The sequence below is a fragment of the Salmo salar genome, chromosome 19, assembly GCF_965601325.2.
Source record: "Salmo salar chromosome 19, fSalSal1, whole genome shotgun sequence".
Taxonomy (NCBI): Eukaryota; Metazoa; Chordata; class Actinopteri; order Salmoniformes; family Salmonidae; genus Salmo; species Salmo salar.
Window position 1 is genome coordinate 50,712,501 of NC_138309.1, and position 19,307 is coordinate 50,731,807.

Genomic DNA, 19,307 nt, shown 5'->3' on the forward strand with positions numbered 1-19,307 from the left:
ACAACAACAACACAACACCAACACAACAACAACACCGACACAAACACAACACCAACACAACAACAACACAACACCAACACAACAACAACAACACCGACAACACAACACCAACACAAAAACAACAACACCGACACAAACACAACACCAACACAACAACAACAACACTGACACAAACACAACACCAACACAACAACAACACAACACCAACAACAACACCAACAACACAACACCAACACAACAACAACAACACCGACACAAACACAACACCAACACAACAACAACAACACCGACACAAACACAACACCAACACAACAACAACACACCACCAACACAACAACAACACAAACACACCAACACCAACTCAGCAACAACAACACAAACACAACAACAACAACACCGACACAAACACAACACCAACACAACAACAACAACACCGACACAAACACAACAACAACACAACAACAACACACCACCAACACAACAACAACACAAACACACCAACACCAACTCAGCAACAACAACACCAACACAACACCAACACAACATCAACAACACCACCACCACCAACAACAACAACACCACCAACAACAACAACACACCACCAACACAACAACACACCACCAACACAACAACAACAACACCAACACAGCACAACAACAATACCAGCACAACAACAACACCAACACAACATAACACAACAACACAACAACAACACACAACACACAACACAATCAACACAGACACCAACACAACACCAACACCAACACAACACAACACAACAACAACAACACACCATCAACACCAACAACAACACCAACACAGCACAACAACAGCATCAACAACAACAACAACACAACACCACCAACAACAACAACAACAACACAACACCAACACCCAACAACAACAACAACACACCAACAACAACAATACACAACACCAACACAAACACACCAACACACCAACAACAACACACAACACAACACCAACAACAATACACAACACCAACACAACAACAACAACACCAACACAACACAAACATAAAATAACACCAACACAACACCAACACACCAACACCAACACAACAACATCAACACAACACCAACACAACCCCAACAACAACACACCAACAACAACACCAACACAGCACAAACATAAAATAACACCAACACAACACCAACACACCAACACCAACACAACAACATCAACACAACACCAACACAACCCCAACAACAACACACCAACAACAACACCAACACAGCACAAACATAAAATAACACCAACACAACACCAACACACCAACACCAACACAACAACATCAACACAACACCAACACAACCCCAACAACAACACACCAACAACAACACCAACACAGCACAAACATAAAATAACACCAACACAACACCAACACACCAACACCAACACAACAACATCAACACAACACCAACACAACCCCAACAACAACACACCAACAACAACACCAACACAGCACAAACATAAAATAACACCAACACAACACCAACACACCAACACCAACACAACAACATCAACACAACACCAACACAACCCCAACAACAACACACCAACAACAACACCAACACAGCACAACAACAGTATCAACACAACACAACAACAACAACAACACCAACACAACACCACCAACAACAACTCCAACACAACACCAACACCAACACACCACCAACAACAACAACACACCAACAACAACAACACACCAACACACCACCAACACAAACACAACACCAACACAACAACACACCACCAACACGACAGCAAAGGGTTAGCAACACAACACATATTCATATGGAGAATGTGGAGTGAGTTACAGGCCTACCATTATAGGACTAATATCAAACCTAATCTGTCTGAATTTCTGAACCACTGGCTATGAAAGGAGCTGCCATTCCCCTGTCTGTCTGTCTGTCTGTCTGTCTGTCTGTCTGTCTGTCTGTCTGTCTGTCTGTCTGTCTGTCTGTCTGTCTGTCTGTCTGTCTGTCTGTCTGTCTGTCTGTCTGTCTGTCTGTCTGTCTGTCTGTCTGTCTGTCTGTCCACCCGTCCGTCTTTCTATCAGAGCAGCGGTACTGTGGGAAATAGCGACACCAAGTGGTCAAACAACAGACTGCTCTTGTGGCGTCATGGCACTACCATCTGACACCGACTGAAGGATGTTGACTGTTATGCTTTTTGAGTCTGCATTCATGTCGTTACTCAATTATGTTGTTACTCAACCTTGTTGTTACTCAACCTTGTTGCATTTCTTATTCTGTTGTAATCCTTTCAAAGGGGAAAGGGAAAGGGAGATACCTAGTCAGTTGTAAAGGGAAAGGGAGATACCTAGTCAGTTGTAAAGGGAAAGGGAGATACCTAGTCAGTTGTAAAGGAAAAGGGGGAAACCTAGTCAGTTGTAAAGGAAAAGGGAGATACCTAGTCAGTTGTAAAGGGAAAGGGGGATACCTAGTCAGTTGTAAAGGGAAAGGGGGATACCTAGTCAGTTGTAAAGGGAAAGGGGGATACCTAGTCAGTTGTAAAGGGAAAGGGGGAAACCTAGTCAGTTGTAAAGGAAAAGGGGGATACCTAGTCAGTTGTAAAGGGAAAGGGGGATACCTAGTCAGTTGTAAAGGGAAAGGGGGATACCTAGTCAGTTGTAAAGGAAAAGGGGGATACCTAGTCAGTTGTAAAGGGAAAGGGGGATACCTAGTCAGTTGTAAAGGGAAAGGGGGATACCTAGTCAGTTGTAAAGGGAAAGGGGGAAACCTAGTCAGTTGTAAAGGGAAAGGGAGATACCTAGTCAGTTGTAAAGGGAAAGGGAGATACCTAGTCAGTTGTAAAGGAAAAGGGGGATACCTAGTCAGTTGTAAAGGGAAAGGGGGAAACCTAGTCAGTTGTAAAGGGAAAGGGAGATACCTAGTCAGTTGTAAAGGAAAAGGGGAAAACCTAGTCAGTTGTAAAGGAAAAGGGGGATACCTAGTCAGTTGTAAAGGGAAAGGGAGATACCTAGTCAGTTGTAAAGGAAAAGGGGAAAACCTAGTCAGTTGTAAAGGAAAAGGGGGATACCTAGTCAGTTGTAAAGGGAAAGGGGGATACCTAGTCAGTTGTAAAGGAAAAGGGGGATACCTAGTCAGTTGTAAAGGGAAAGGGGGATACCTAGTCAGTTGTAAAGGGAAAGGGGGATACCTAGTCAGTTGTAAAGGGAAAGGGGGATACCTAGTCAGTTGTAAAGGGAAAGGGGGAAACCTAGTCAGTTGTAAAGGGAAAGGGAGATACCTAGTCAGTTGTAAAGGGAAAGGGGGAAACCTAGTCAGTTGTAAAGGGAAAGGGGGAAACCTAGTCAGTTGTAAAGGGAAAGGGAGATACCTAGTCAGTTGTAAAGGGAAAGGGGGATACCTAGTCAGTTGTAAAGGGAAAGGGGGAAACCTAGTCAGTTGTAAAGGGAAAGGGGGATACCTAGTCAGTTGTAAAGGGAAAGGGGGATACCTAGTCAGTTGTAAAGGGAAAGGGGGAAACCTAGTCAGTTGTAAAGGGAAAGGGAGATACCTAGTCAGTTGTAAAGGGAAAGGGGGATACCTAGTCAGTTGTAAAGGGAAAGGGAGATACCTAGTCAGTTGTAAAGGGAAAGGGGGATACCTAGTCAGTTGTAAAGGGAAAGGGAGATACCTAGTCAGTTGTAAAGGGAAAGGGAGATACCTAGTCAGTTGTAAAGGGAAAGGGGGATACCTAGTCAGTTGTAAAGGGAAAGGGAGATACCTAGTCAGTTGTAAAGGGAAAGGGGGATACCTAGTCAGTTGTATAGGGAAAGGGGGATACCTAGTCAGTTGTAAAGGGAAAGGGGGATACCTAGTCAGTTGTAAAGGGAAAGGGGGATACCTAGTCAGTTGTAAAGGGAAAGGGGGAAACCTAGTCAGTTGTAAAGGGGAAGGGGGAAACCTAGTCAGTTGTACAACTGAATGCATTCAACTGAAAAAGGGTGCTGTGTCACCTGATTGATAGTCTCGCGAGGACTGAAGCCTGGGCTTTCAGAGGCTACCTGATTGATAAGGTCAAGTTATTGTGTCTAGTATTATGTCAACGGTCCTAATCTGACATTCCTTACCAGTTATTGTGTTGATTGATCACTTATTATATTCTTAGTATATTCTTGTTCACATTGACCTGTCAGTCACTAATAATTGATCAATCATTCTTTCATCTGTTGTCATGGTAACTCACCGCTTGTCCGGTATTCTCCATGCCTCCCTGTAAGAGGTCAGCTCCAGCAGCAGTGGGGTCCCCGACGATGTTCGCCTGGTCGCGGTTAGCAACTAACAACACAGAGATCAATTTATCAATCAATCAATCAGATCCCAAAATAATGTGTGTGTGTATGTGTGTCCGTGTGTGTGTCTTACCTATGTTTACCCCTGCGTCCATTCCCTCCTTTGTCTTTGAACCTGAGGAAAGAAAGACATTACAACACATCAATATCTTACAATCATATTGCAATTGATATGTGAAGAATGATCAGGCATCAGTTTTGTGATATACTATGTAAACACAGACTAGGAACGAACTACTGTGTTAATGAGTGCAGTAAACAGAAATCTGTTGGAATCTATAAGTATTATAGTTATTTGGTGAGGAGGTTTTTGGCCACCCAGTAGCAGCACACTGTATGTCACTCACTTTAAAATCCAAAAGGATGATATTATATTATGATTCCTCTGCTCCATAATATCAGTTTCCCCCTTCCTTTCTCTTTCCAACCCTTGCTCTCTCTCTCCATCCCTCTCTCTCTCTCTCTCTCTCTCTCTCTCTCTCTCTCTCTCTCTCTCTCTCTCTCTCTCTCCAACCCTCTCTCTCTCTTTTTCTCTTTCTCTCTCCCTTCCTCTCCCCCTCTCTCTCCCTTTTCTCTTTCTCTTTCCCTCTCTCTCACCCCCTCTCTCTCCAACCCTCTCTCTCTCTCTCTCCCTCTCTCTCACTCTTTGTCTCTCTCTTTCTCCACCCTCTCTCTAACCCCCCTCTCTCTTTCTCCCCCTCTCTCTCTCCCTCTCTCTCTCTCTTTGTCTCTCTCTCTCCTTCTCCCCCCTCTCTCTCCCTCCCCCTCTCTCTCTCTCTCTTTGTTTCTCTCTCTCTGACGTTACAGTATTATACATTCTTAGGCTGATTAAATAGTCGTTACGCAACAGCTGGATAGAGGAAAAGAAAAAGGGAGGGATAGAGAGAAAAATAGATTGAGGGAGGGGGGATGGAGAGAAAGAGAGAGCCTACAGGGATGATGCATGAGCAAATCCAGCAAAAAAACTGTAGAATTACATATATATTTCACATAACCAGTAGAATTATACATCTATTTCACATAACCAGTAGAATTATATATCTATTTCACATAACCAGTAGAATTATACATCTATTTCACATAACCAGTAGAATTATATATTTATTTCACATAACCAGTAGAATTATACATATATTTCAAATAACCAGTAGAATTATATATCTACTTCACATAACCAGTAGAATTATATATATATTTCACATAACCAGTAGAATTATATATCTATTTCACATAACCAGTAGAATTATACATCTATTTCACATACAAAAACACATGTTCCATAGCACACAGTTGATTGGATATGAGTACTCTTGCGTTCTCTCTCTACAGTACCTCTCTCTCTTCCCGCCCTCATTCTCTCTCCACACTCTCTCAGAACTGCAGATGCCTCACTTCATCTATCCTCCGTTTCTCTCTTGTTTTCTTTCTGTCATACCCCTCTCTCTCTTTCTCCCTGCACGCTTCTCGCTCTCTGTGAGCCACGTGACGAGCTGCGCAGTGCTGCAGCAGACGCACACCAATACGCACAGTGGCACACACACACATTGCAGCATGGCTAGGACAAAGTTTCCTTCTCTGAGTCAGAGGAGCATCCCTCCTGGGTACAGCTTCTATCTATTACGTGTGTTTGTGCACAGCAAATTCTCCAGTGTAAAAAACAACAACAACATTGACAGTGTTAAATCAACACTGAAAGTGTTGAGTCTGTGGACCCATATAGACACCAGAACATTGCTAAATTATCACACTGCTTTGTGTAAAACATTATTTAAATATTTCCCAGAGTACCTTTCAAGTAAATTGTAGAGTTATCACCCATGACTGTATTTGTAAGTGCTTGTTGCATTCATCCATTTACAGTCCTGAAGACTTCACCAAATTACATCCTAAGTGAATATGTTATTTATTTTACATTTTTATGCAATACCATACATATTTCATTAAGCCTTATTTTCAGGGCCTAGTTTAACAGGGCCTGAAACTCATACACATCACTTTAAACCAAAAACCACACCTATCATTATCAATTTCCCAGCATGCTTTATTGCAGGTTGATTTTCAGAGTTGTTTGTTTCAATATCTATGTTTGTGCATGTACACTGATTGATTGATTGATTAATCTTATGCTACACGAACACACTAAGACAGTCGTGAAGAGGGCACGACAAAGCCTATTCCCCCTCAGGAGACTGAAAAGATTTGGCATGGGTCCTCAGATCCTCAAAAGGTTCTACAGCTGCACCATCGAGAGCATCCTAACTGGTTGCATCACTGCCTGGTATGGCAACTGCTCAGCCTCCGACTGCAAGGCACTACAGAGGGTAGTGCGTACAGCCCAATACATCACTGGGCCAAGCTTCCTGCCATCCAGGACCTCTATATCAGTCGGTGTCAGAGGAAGGCTCTAAAAATTACAGCCACCGGAGTCATAGACTATTCTCTTTGCTACCGCAAGGTAAGCGGTACCAGAGTGCCAAGTCGAGGTCCAAAAGGCAGTCGTAAAAACCACCAAGTGCTATGATGAAACTGGCTCTCATGAGGATCGTCACAGGAAAGGAAGACCCAGAGTTATCTCTGCTTTACGGATAAATTCATTAGAGTTATCAGCCTCAGAAATTGCAGCCCAAATAAATGCTTCATAGTTCAAGTAACAGACACATCTCAACATCAACTGTCCAGAGGAGACTGTGGGAATCAGGCCTTCTTGGTTGAATTGCTGCAAAGAAACCCCTACTAAAGGATACCAATAATAAGAAGAGACTTGCTTTGGCCAAGAAACATGAGCAACGGACATTAGACTGGAGGAAATCTCTCCTTTGGTCTGATAGATCCAAATTTGAGATTTTTGGTTCCAACCGCTGTCTTTGTGAAACACAGAGTAGGTGAACGGATGATCTCTGCATGTGTGGTTCCCACCGTGAAGCATGGAGGAGGAGGTGTGATGGTGTGTGGGTGCTTTGCTGGTGACACTGTCAGTGATTTATTTAGACTTCAAGGCAAACTTAACCAGCATGGCTACAACAGCATTCTGCAGCGATACGCCATCCCGTCTTGTTTGCGCTAAGTGGGACTATCATTTGTTTTTCAACAGGACAATGAACCAACACACAGGCTCTGTAAGGGCTATTTGACCAAGAAGGAAAGTGATGGAGTGCTGCATCAGATGACCTGGCCTCCACAATCACCCGACCTCAACCCAATTGAGATGGTTTGGGATGAGTTGGACCACAGAGTAAAGGAAAAGCAGCCAACAAGTTCTCAGCAAATGTGGGAACTCCTTCAAGACTGTTGGAACAGCATTCCAGGTGAAGCTGGTTGAGAGAATTCCAAGAGTGTGCAAAGCTGTCTTCAAGGCAAAAGATGCCTACTTTGAAGAATCTCAAATATAAAATATATTTTGATATGTTTAACACTTTTTGGGTTACTGCATGATTCCATATGTGTTATTTCATAGATTTGATGTCTTCACTATTATTACATTTACATTTTAGTCATTTAGCAGACGCTCTTATCCAGAGCGACTTACAGTAGTGAATGCATACATTTCATACATTTTTTTTCTCCGTACTGGTCCCCCGTGGGAATCGAACCCACAACCCTGGCGTTGCAAACACCATGCTCTACCAACTGAGCTACAATGTAGAAAATAGTAAAAATAAATAAAAAACCCTTGAATGAGTAGGTGTGTCCAAACTTTTGACTGGTACTGTAAATGTTTCTAAACTAATCCAATCAGTTAGTTAGAGTTGAAGTTTCAGGCCCCTGTATTAGCATAAAAGTAGGCCCTCAAAATAAGGCCTTATGAAATACTTGTGGTACTGTGTTAAATATATATTTTTTATGATAAGATGTTTGCTTAGGATCTTACTTGGTGAACTCCATAGGACTGAAAATGGATGAATGCAATTACCATGTCTCTGTCACCAGTGGAGGCTGGTGGGATGAGCTATAGGAGGAGGGGTCATTGTAATGTCTGGAATGGAATAAATGGAACGGTATCAAAGATATGAAACCACCTCCTATATCTTCTCCCACCAGTCTCCTCTGTCTGTCACTAACAAATAAAGTCATTGGCTGTAACTCTACAATGTACTCGAAAAGCAAGGCTTATTTAAATACGGCTTTCCAGTAAGCAGTGTGTTAATTTAACACCGTTCCGGTGTCTATGTAGGTCCACAGTTTCAACCATTTCAGTGTTGATTTAACACTCTGTGTTCATTTGGGTTTTTTTAACACAGGAGAACTTGATGTGTACCCTCTACACCATGTGGTGTTTCTTGGTGTTTCCCAGCAGGATTAATATCAGAGATTACCCCTCCGTGTAAGACTCAGGGGAGCTTGTTGTCATGTGGTGTTTCTTGGTGTTTCCCAGCAGGATTAATATCAGAGATTACCCCTCCGTGTAAGACTCAGGGGAGCTTGTTGTCATGTGGTGTTTCTTGGTGTTTCCCAGCAGGATTAATATCAGAGATTACCCCTCCGTGTAAGACTCAGGGGAGCTTGTTGTCATGTAGTGTTTCTTGGTGTTTCCCAGCAGGATTAATATCAGAGATTACCCCTCCGTGTAAGACTCAGGGGAGCTTGTTGTCATGTGGTGTTTCTTGGTGTTTCCCAGCAGGATTAATATCAGAGATTACCCCTCCGTGTAAGACTCAGGGGAGCTTGTTGTCATGTGGTGTTTCTTGGTGTTTCCCAGCAGGATTAATATCAGAGATTACGCCTCCGTGTAAGACTCAGGGGAGCTTGTTGTCATGTGGTGTTTCTTGGTGTTTCCCAGCAGGATTAATATCAGAGATTACCCCTCCGTGTAAGACTCAGGGGAGCTTGTTGTCATGTGGTGTTTCTTGGTGTTTCCCAGCAGGATTAATATCAGAGATTACGCCTCCGTGTAAGACTCAGGGGAGCTTGTTGTCATGTGGTGTTTCTTGGTGTTTCCCAACAGGATTCACTTTCACTTGATGAAATCCATAGGACTTAAAATGAATGAATGCAACAACCATGTCTCTGTCACTAACAAATACAGTCATGGGTGGTAACTCTACAATTTACTCAAAAGGCAAGGCACTAAGTCTTTACACTAAGCGATGTGTTAATTTAACATTGTTCCAGTGTCTATATGGGTCCACAGATTCAACACTTTCAATGTTGATTTAACACTCTCAGTGTTCATTTCATTTTATTTTACACTGGATAACTTCCTGTGTGCGTGTGTGTGTGCATGAGAATTCGTAGAGTGTGAGCGAGTGACCGTCTGTCTGTCGACAGCAGGTATGGGCAACCGACGGCCCCCCTTTTGTAGGCCTGCTTATCAATTTACCCCAAAATTCTATAATAATAGAAATATATATTTTTGGGAAATCAGTCTAGTATATAGATATTGAAAAATGTATTTGTCAATGGAAATATATTGGATTTTCTATGACAAGGATGGACAACTGGCAGAGATCAATTTCCAATTTTGAATTTTTTGGAACTCAGTTGGGCTTTCAACTTAATGTTGAGTGTTAGAATATTAGAATACACAAGGTGTAATTTTCTAAATGTGGTTGTGCATCAGCAGTTTTTCTCTTGTTACGTCGGTCACTCAATTAGCCCATGTCAGCTAACACTTTTTTAGATGGGTAAGTTAGCCTAGCCAGCTAACTAAACTTGTAGTAATAATGGTCAAATTACCGATTTGGTTGATTTTGTTAATCACAGATATTATGTTCAAAACTGAAAAACATTATCTCTAGCCCATGGCAAATGAAAACATTGTCTCCAGCCCATGGCAAAATGAAAAACATTATCTCCAGCCCATGACAAAATGAAAACATTATCTCCAGCCCATGGCAAAATGAAAACATTATCTTCAGCCCATGGCAAAATGAAAAACATTATCTCCATCCCATGGCAAAATGAAAAACATTATCTCCAGCCCATGGCAAAATGAAAACATTATCTCCAGCCCATGGCAAAATGAAAAACATTATCTCCAGCCCATGGCAAAATGAAAAACATTATCTCCACCTCATGTCAAAATGAAAAACATTATCTCCACCCCATGGCAAAATGAAAACATTATCTCCAGCCCATGGTAAAATGAAAACATTATCTCCACCCCATGGCAAAATGAAAACATTATCTCCACACCAAGGCAAAATAAAAACATTATCTCCACCTCATGGTAAAATGAAAACATTATCTCCAGCCCATGGTAAAATGAAAACATTATCTCCAGCCCATGGCAAAATGAAAAAAATTATCTCCACTCCATGGCAAAATGAAAACATTATCTCCACACCAAGGCGAAATGAAAACATTATCTCCACCTCATGGTAAAATGAAAATATTATCTCCAGCCCAGGGAAAAATGAAAATATTATCTCTAGCCCATGGAAAAATGAAAACATTATCTCCAGCCCATGGTAAAATGAAAACATTATCTCCAGCCCATGGTAAAATGAAAACATTATCTCCACCTCATGACAAAATGAGTAGAATTTCAGGAAATGAACTCTAACATGTTAATGTTTTTTCTCCCTGTCAAGAGGGGGGCTGCTAAAATGTTTTACAAAATTTAACTTAGGGCCCCCAAACGCTGACTTTATGTGCGGGTATAGATCTGGGTACATATTGCGGACCCTCATGATGAGTTCAGATTTTTTGAGGCCCAACCCCCATCAAAGTTGCCCATCCCTGGTCTACAGTATCCAGACCAATACAGTGTTCTTTTTCTAGCTGTTTAGCAGCAGGGTATACCCCTGAAAGAGAGCTCCTCTGCAGCCAATGACCTGTGAAATGGTCATACGCATATGAGCACACATGCACGTGCACATGTATGCACACATGCGCACGTACGCACGCACGCACGCACATGCACACTTCTGCTCCAGTAAGGATGACCTTGTTAGAGAGGCGTTGCATTCTGGGTAAAATTGCATAGCATTTTGTGATAGAAGTAATAATCCATACATGATTTGTTTTGATTGGACGACTCTGCTCCCCCTGGGCCCTGGTGCGCTGGCACACACACACACACACACACACACACACACACACACACACACACACACACACACACACACACACACACACACACACACACACTCTGCTGACGTCTGCAGTCTCAGTTGATAGATTACACACACAAGGTAAAAAAAATATATATATATATATATATATAGTGCCAAATAAGGGTTCTTTGGCTTGTAACAAATGCACATCCATTTTTGGCACTGTATAGAACGCTTTTTTGAAGGTTCTATAAAGAACATTGCACATAAGGTTCTAAATGGAACTTCTATGATGCTATAAAGAACCCTTTCCTAAGGTTCTATAAAGAACAATTAATAAAAGGTTCTATATAGTAAAGTTAATTTCATGCTAACGGCACTTTTTTACAGTAATTTCTGGTAACATACTGTACTTTTTTAAATAGTAAATTACAGGTTACTAGCTGCCAGTAAGTTACCATTAAAAAAGTAAAATTTTTTGACAGTGTATTGTTACAACCCTTTTCGGGGCTATATAAAACCTTTTCCTATGGTTCTTTATAGAACCTTTATGGAGAATGGTTCCAAACAGAACCTTCCCCAAAATCAAAAGTTCTTTGTGATCCTTTTAATAACCATACAGGGTTTTTTGTTCTGTTTTAATAGCCTTAATTAATATATTTGTTAAAATTCCATAGGTTTTATTATTGTGTTTATTAACAAGTTGAACCAGGTGTGTTAGCTCTGGAATGGCTGGGGGTCCCTGAGGAGAGCACTACTGATTTTGGTAACTATTCTCAATTGACACAAAGCCATATGCAAATCTTTCACAGGATATTGTCAATAGCCATAAACTTACATGATGATTGACAGCATAACACAACACATTAGATAAACTGGAATGACTCTCACTCATGATTGCACTAAAAGAGCTGTGTAAACCACACCCCAAAATATTCTATTGAGCTGTTTGCCCTACATTTTAATTATCACTAAAAGAATCATTACGGTTCCACATAGAACCATCACCCTTCCACTTGAGGAACTGTCTTTTTTTAGTGTGTAGATACAGTATGTTTTCAGGAACATGAACCCTCTGGCAGGTAGCACAGTGGTAAGAGTTTTGAGCCAGTAACCGAAAGGTCACTAGTGAAGGGATAAGGTGAAATAAATCTGTCAATCTGCCCTTGGGCAAGGTACTTAACCCTAATTGCTGAATAATGGCTGATCTCTCGGAGTGGGATATCCACTAAATACATTTCCTCACCACGCACTTGTACAGGTTACACAAATGTAAGCACCCCCTTCACCGAACCTCTCTCAATCTATCCATCTCTTTCTCCATCTGTTCATCTCTAAGCCATGGGATGGGAAGCAGCCAGCTCAATGACGTAACCCCAGCGTCTATTCTCTCTCTCTCTCTCTCTCTCTCTCTCTCTCTCTCTCTCTCTCTCTCGCGCTATTTTAAATGTACACAGAACAAAAAGATAAACACAACATGTCATGTGATGGTTCCATGTTTTAAGAGCTGAAATAAAAGATTCCAGAAATGTCTCTAGAATTTTGTGCACAAATTTGTTTGCATCCTTGTTAGTGAGCATTTCTCCTTTGTAAAATAATCCATCCAGTTGACAGGTGTGGCATATCAAGAAGTTGACTAAACAGCATGCTACTTACACAGGTGCCACTTGTGCTGGGGACAATAAAAGGCCACTCTAAAATGTGCAGTGTTGTCACAAAACACAAGGCCACAGATGTCTCAAGTTTTCAGGGAGCATGCAATTGGCCTGCTGACTGCAGGAATGTCCACCAGAGCTGTTGCCAGAGAATTGAATGTTAATTTCTCCACCATAAGCCGCCTCCAATGTCGTTTTAGAGAATTTGGCAGTACGTCCAACTGACCTCACAACGGCAGACAGCGTGTATTGCGTTGTGTGGACGAGCAGTTTGCTGATGTCAACGTTGTGAACAGAGTGCCCCACGGTGGCAGTGAGGTTATGGTACAGGCAGACATAAGCTACGGACAACGACCACAATTTCATTTTATCGATGGCAATTTGAATGCACAGAAATACCGTGATGAGTTCCTGAGGGTAATTGTGAGACCCATTTTTTACAAGGTATCTGTGACCAACAGATGCATATCTGTATTCCCAGTCATGTGAAATCCATAGATTAGCGCCTAATGAATTTATTTCAATTGACTGATTTCCTTATTATGAACTGTAACTCAGTAAAACCTTTGAAATTGTTGCATATTGCATTTATATTTTTGTTCAGTATAAATCGTCATTGATTTGGCTATGTATGAACATTGAACTGAGCCAATAAATGTAATTGCACCCCCCCCCCCCCTCTATTTCTCTCTTCCCGTCACTCCCTCTGTCTGTTCCCTGCAGACTCTGAAGGCAGTTAGTCATCAGTAGTCTCTCTCTCTGTCTCTCTCCCCCACACACACACACACACACACACACACACACACACACACACACACACACACACACACACACACACACACACACACACACACACACACACACACACACACACACACACACACACACACACACACACACACACACACACGTTCCACCAGGTTCCATCCCGTTATTCTGTAGTGTTAGCTGTAGCTGTCAGACTGAGGGGTCAGAGATGCACAAGCCTGTGTGTGTGTGTACCCTGTTCCTAGCGCAAACCCTTTGGCCCTCACACAGGCTAACCTTGAGCAGTGACGCACATACACACTCTCACACACACTGGTGAATCCCTCCTCACAGAATCAACCTCTCACAGTATTGGACCCTGTCTAATTGTCTGGTGGTAGCAGCCTTGGCATGGCCTTATCTAGGTTATAACATGTTATAGCGCTCTTGTGAACGACTGCAGTCCCACCAATGTCACACTACATCTTCCCCTCTCTCCCCTCCTCTCTTCTAGCTCTCTCTTCCTCTGTCTTTCTTTCTCTCTCTCTTCCTCTCTATTCTCTATATCCTCTCTATTCTCTCTCTCGCCTCCTCCTCTCTATCCTCTCTATCCTCTCTATCCTCCTCTCTTCTAGCTCTCTCTTCCTCTGTCTTTCTTTCTCTCTCTCTCTTCCTCTCTATTCTCTCTCTCTCTCCTCCTCCTCTCTATTCTCTCTATCCTCTCTATCCTCTCTATCCTCCTCTCTATCCTCTCTATCCTGTCTATCCTCTTCTCTATATCCTCTCTATCCTCCTCTCTATCCTCTCTCTCCTCCTCTTTATATCCTCTCTATCCTCTCTCTCTCACTCTCTCTCCTCCTCTTCTCTATCCTCTCTATCCTACTTTCTGTCCTCTCTATCCTCCTCTCTATTCGCCTCTCTCTCTCTCTCTCTCACTCTCTCTCCTCCTCCTCTCTATTCTCTCTATCCGCTCTATCCTCCTCTCTATCATCTATCTATCCCCCTCTCTCTTCTCCTCTCTATCCTCCTCTCTTAATCTGATTCCTTCACTCCATGTCTTCCTCTGTCCCTCTACTATTTTCTTCATCCTTGTCTCTACCACACCCCATCTCATTCTTTCTGTCCCTCTCTCCTCCTCGTCCTCTCTGCACCAGCTCTGCAGTATTCTGCCTCTGCTCCTTGGCAACCCCATCCCCTCCCCCTTCCTCACTGTTACTGTCCCAGACTGGTGTACCCATGGGACCCCTTTATCGCGCTCACACACACTCACACACTCATTGCAGTGCTGTGGGTACACTTACCTACATACATGACACCCTCCTTGGTCTTAGCGGCTGCCCCCTCCACCCCAGCCTTGGTCTTCTCCGCAGCGGCCACCACCCCCTCCTTGGCCATGCTGAACCCCTTCATCAGTACATCCATCCTGGGATAGGTCTCTCCTGGGCTTCCCTGCTCTGAAACGGGCCTGCTGGCTGCTGGCTGGGCTGGTCACACAGACTGTGTGAGAAAGAGAGTGTGTGTATCAGTGACTCCTCCTCCAACAGTGGTGCAGAGAGAGAGATGGAGAGAGCGATAGAGAGAGAGAGAGAGGACTGCACTTCAGGGCTACAGGATGCAGACTGAGAGAGAAGAGGAGAGAGAGACTGAGTGGACAGAGAGAGAAGAGAAAGTGTGAGAGAGAAATAAAGAGGAAGCAGGCGTGCATGTGATGGAGAGAACGAGCGACAGGAAGACAGAACATGCTGGTTGCTGCAGCATATTTAAGTCACGCTGCAGCCAGCCCCTCCCCTTCTCTCTCTCTCTCTCTCACTCCCTCTCTCTCTCTCTCTCTCTCTCTCTCTCTCTCTCTCCCCTTCCTTGCTTTCTCTCTCTCTCTCTCTCTCTCTCTCTCTCTCTCTCTCTCTCTCTCTCACTCCCTCTCTCTCTCTCTCACTCTCTCCCCTTCCTTGCTTTCTCTCTCTCTCTCTATTTCTCTCTCTCTCTCTCTCTATTTCTCTCTCTCTCTCTCTCTCTCTCTCTCTCACTCCCTCTCTCTCTCTCTCTCACTCTCTCCTCTTCCTTGCTTTCTCTCTCTCTCTCTATTCTCTCTCTCTCTCTCTCTCTCTCTCTCTCTCTCTCTCTCTCTCTCTCTCATTGCTCACACACGCAGAGCGACCTCAAGCTAGCTGACTCCATATTTAATACGCAGGTTGCTCTGTCAGAGATTTATGTGATGAAACTGAAAATCAATTAGATGAATAAAGAAAATAGATTGGAGCGTTTGTTGAGACAGCTGTGTTGAGATGGCTGGAGTTCTGAAAAGGGTAGGATATTAATATTAATGATGATGCTGCAGTTATAATTATCAGTTTACCATCGTATTATTAGCTGAATCTACACTTCCTGAAAGTCTGCTGTGACATTACCTCTGACCTCACTCAGCTTCCACCATGTTCTTTAACCCAGTACAATTGAAGAGGGTCCGGTCCAGTCCTTTCACATCCATACAAGGGGGGTGAGCAAGTGTATTCTTTGGGGGGTAGAGGAGAGAAACTGACCATAGACAATAGCTTCGATTCAGACGGCCATTTTCTATCGGTGGCACGACAAAATGCTGACTCACCCCTGCACCCCCTCTTTGCACCCCCCCAACCCCCTTATGACCTGTTCTCTTAAAGGCCCAGTGTAGTCAAACATGTGATTTTCCTGTGTTTTATATATATTTTCACACTATAAGGTTGGAATAATACTGTTAAATTGTGAAAATTATGATAATGTACTTTTACTGTAAGAGCTGTTTGAAAAGAGCACCTTAAATATCTGCCTGTTTTGGTGGGATGAAGTTGTGGCATTCCATGGTGACACCATGCGGTAAATTAGTTAATAGACCAACAAGAAAGAGAGATCTAAGCCTCTCTGCTAAGAACTGAGGCAGCAGGTAGCCTAGCGGTTAAGAGCGTTTGGTCCCGTAAACCGAAAAGTCACTGGTTGAAATCCCTGAGATGGCAAGGTGGTAAAATCTGCTGTTCTGCCCTTAATTAAGCAAGGCAGGTAATCCCCAAGAACAACTGCTACATGGATGTTGATTAAGGCAGCCCCACAGACCTCCCTGATTCATTTGGGTTAAATGCAGAAGACACATTTTGGTTGAATGCATTCAGTTGTTTAAAAGAGTAGGTATCCCATTTCCCAGCGAATTTATAGTTTTCCCCTCCCCACTCAGACCACGTCAAGACAGTTTTAGCCAAATTCTTGCTTAAGAAATTGCCTTATATTAAGAAGCTATTTTTGTTTCTACCATTTTAATTGGAAACAATCACATGAATTATTTGACGTTGAGATAAAAATGTCTGCATATGACCATTTAATCTATCTACAATATATGTCTGTGTAGAGGCACTCCCTCCAGTGGCCATAATACACACTGCATCATGACGCAGCAGTACCTTGGAATCCATTCCTGTCACAAAATGGACGCTAAGGACTTGCACAGCCAAATTAGAAGATGCAACATACTCACTTGTCCTCTGTCTCAAATACCCTCTTGCGGTCTCCTACACCTCTTTCTCTCTCCTCTCTCCCCCTATTTCTCTGCCTCAATGGGTGATTTGGGATGTTTTATTTGTGCTTACCATGACTGTGTTTTCGTATTTTAATGTGTGTATATACGTATTGCATTTGGAAAGTATTCAGACTAATTTACTTTTTCCACATTTGGTTACGTTACAGCCTTATTCTAAAATGGATTCAAAAAATTATATATCCTCATCTATCTACACACGATACCCCATAATGTCAAAGCAAAAACAGGTTTTTATACATTTTTGCAAACCCCCACCCCCCCAAAAAAAACCTGAAATATCACATTTACACAAGTATTCAGACTCTTTACTCAGTACTTTGTTGAAGCACCTTTGGCAGCGATTACAGCCTAGAGTTTCCTTGGGTATGATGCTACAAGCTTGGCACACCTGTATTTGGGGAGTTTCTCCCATTATTCTCTGCAGATCCCATCACTCTACTTGGTCAAATAGCCCTTACATAGCCTGGAGGTGTGTTTTGGGTCATTGTCCTGTTGAAAAACAAATGATTGTCCCACTAAGCGCAAACCAGATGGGATGGCTGCAGAATGCTGCAGAATGCTGTGGTAGCCATGCTGGTTAAGTGTGTCTTGAATTCTAAATAAATCACAGTGTCACCAGCAAAGCACCCATACACCATCATACCTCCTCCTCCATGCTTCACGGTGGGAACCACACATGCGGAGGTCCTCTGTTCACCTACTCTGTGTCTCACAAAGACAGTGGTTGGAACCAAAAATCTCAAATTTGGACAGTCTAATGTCCATTGCTCATGTTTAAGTCTCTTCTTATTATTGGTGTCCTCTAGTAGTGTTTTTCTGTGCAGCAATTCGACAATGAAGACCTGATTCACACAGTCTCCTCTGAACAGTTGATGTTGACATATGTCTCCTACTTGAACTCTGTCAAGCATTTATTTGGGCTGCAATCTGAGGTGCAGTTAACTGTAATGAACTTATCCTCTGCAGCAGAGTTAACTCTGGGTCTTCCTTTCCTGTGGTAGTCCTCATGAGAGCCAGTTTCATCATAGCTTTTGATGGTTTTTGCATGTCTTAAAGTAATGATGGACTGTCGTTTCTCTTTGGTTATTTGAACTGTTCTTGCCATAAGGCAATCTTCTGTATACCCCCCCTACCTTGTTACATCACAATTGATTGGCTCAAATGCATTAAGAAGGAACGAAATTCCACAAATTAACTTTTAACAAGGCTCTTGTTAATTGAAATGAACTCCAGGTGACCTCATGAAGCTGGTTGAGAGAATGCCAAGAGTGTTTAAAGCTGTCATCCAGGCATAGGGTGGCTACTTTGAAGAATCTCAAATAGAAAATATATTTTGATATGTTTAACAGTTTTTTGGTTATTACATGATTCCACATGTGTTATTTTCTAGTTGTAATGTCTTCACTATAATTCTACAATGTAGAAAATAGTAAAAATCAAGAAAACCCCTTGAATGAGTAGGTGTGTCCAAACTTTTGACTGGTACTGTATATATTTTTGTTTATATTTTTTGTTCATTGTATTACACAGGGCACATTTGGAAATGAGATCTAGGTCTCATTATGTCTCCCCTGTTAAAATAAAGGTTAAATAAATACATATATATATATATAGAGAGAGATTTTTAAGTGGTTGATCACCGGGTGTCTGAGGCCATATCTATAAGTTGAGAAAAATCGACCAGAGACACATGACCAACACTCACACAACAAATTTGGTTTAAAGAAAATATTTATTCACGTTGATAATAGTACATTTAAAATTTGTGGGTGTTTGTACATTCTTATGTATTTGTCTGTGCATTTTTGTTAATTTAGCATGCGTACATAAGTGTGTGCACGTGTGTGTGTGTTCGCAAGCGTGTGTGTGTTACATGATCACTTTTACAATTTCTCTTAAATATGTTTTTGTACGGTTCCCTATCAGTTAGGAAAGACAGAACAACCAAAAAGAAAGAAAAAGGAAAGACATTCTAAACATTCTAAACATTCCAAAGGTAAAGGATAGATCTGATAGATCAA

At 42.2% G+C, this 19,307-nt stretch overlaps 1 protein-coding gene across 2 annotated transcripts in view; it reads right to left on the reverse strand.

The window, feature by feature from the left end:
• Window positions 1-15,404, reverse strand: part of LOC106578921 (uncharacterized) — an 18,332-nt gene extending 2,928 nt beyond the window's left edge. For both annotated transcript variants that reach the window (XM_014158189.3, XM_014158188.3), the window contains exons 1-3: window positions 15,026-15,404; window positions 4,401-4,442; window positions 4,222-4,313 (exon numbers count right to left, since the gene is read on the reverse strand). In XM_014158189.3, the coding sequence (XP_014013664.1) occupies window positions 4,222-4,313; window positions 4,401-4,442; window positions 15,026-15,146 (255 nt within the window). In that variant the 5' untranslated portion in view covers window positions 15,147-15,404. The remainder of the gene's footprint in view (window positions 1-4,221; window positions 4,314-4,400; window positions 4,443-15,025) is intronic.
• Window positions 15,405-19,307: the final 3,903 nt, after the last annotated feature.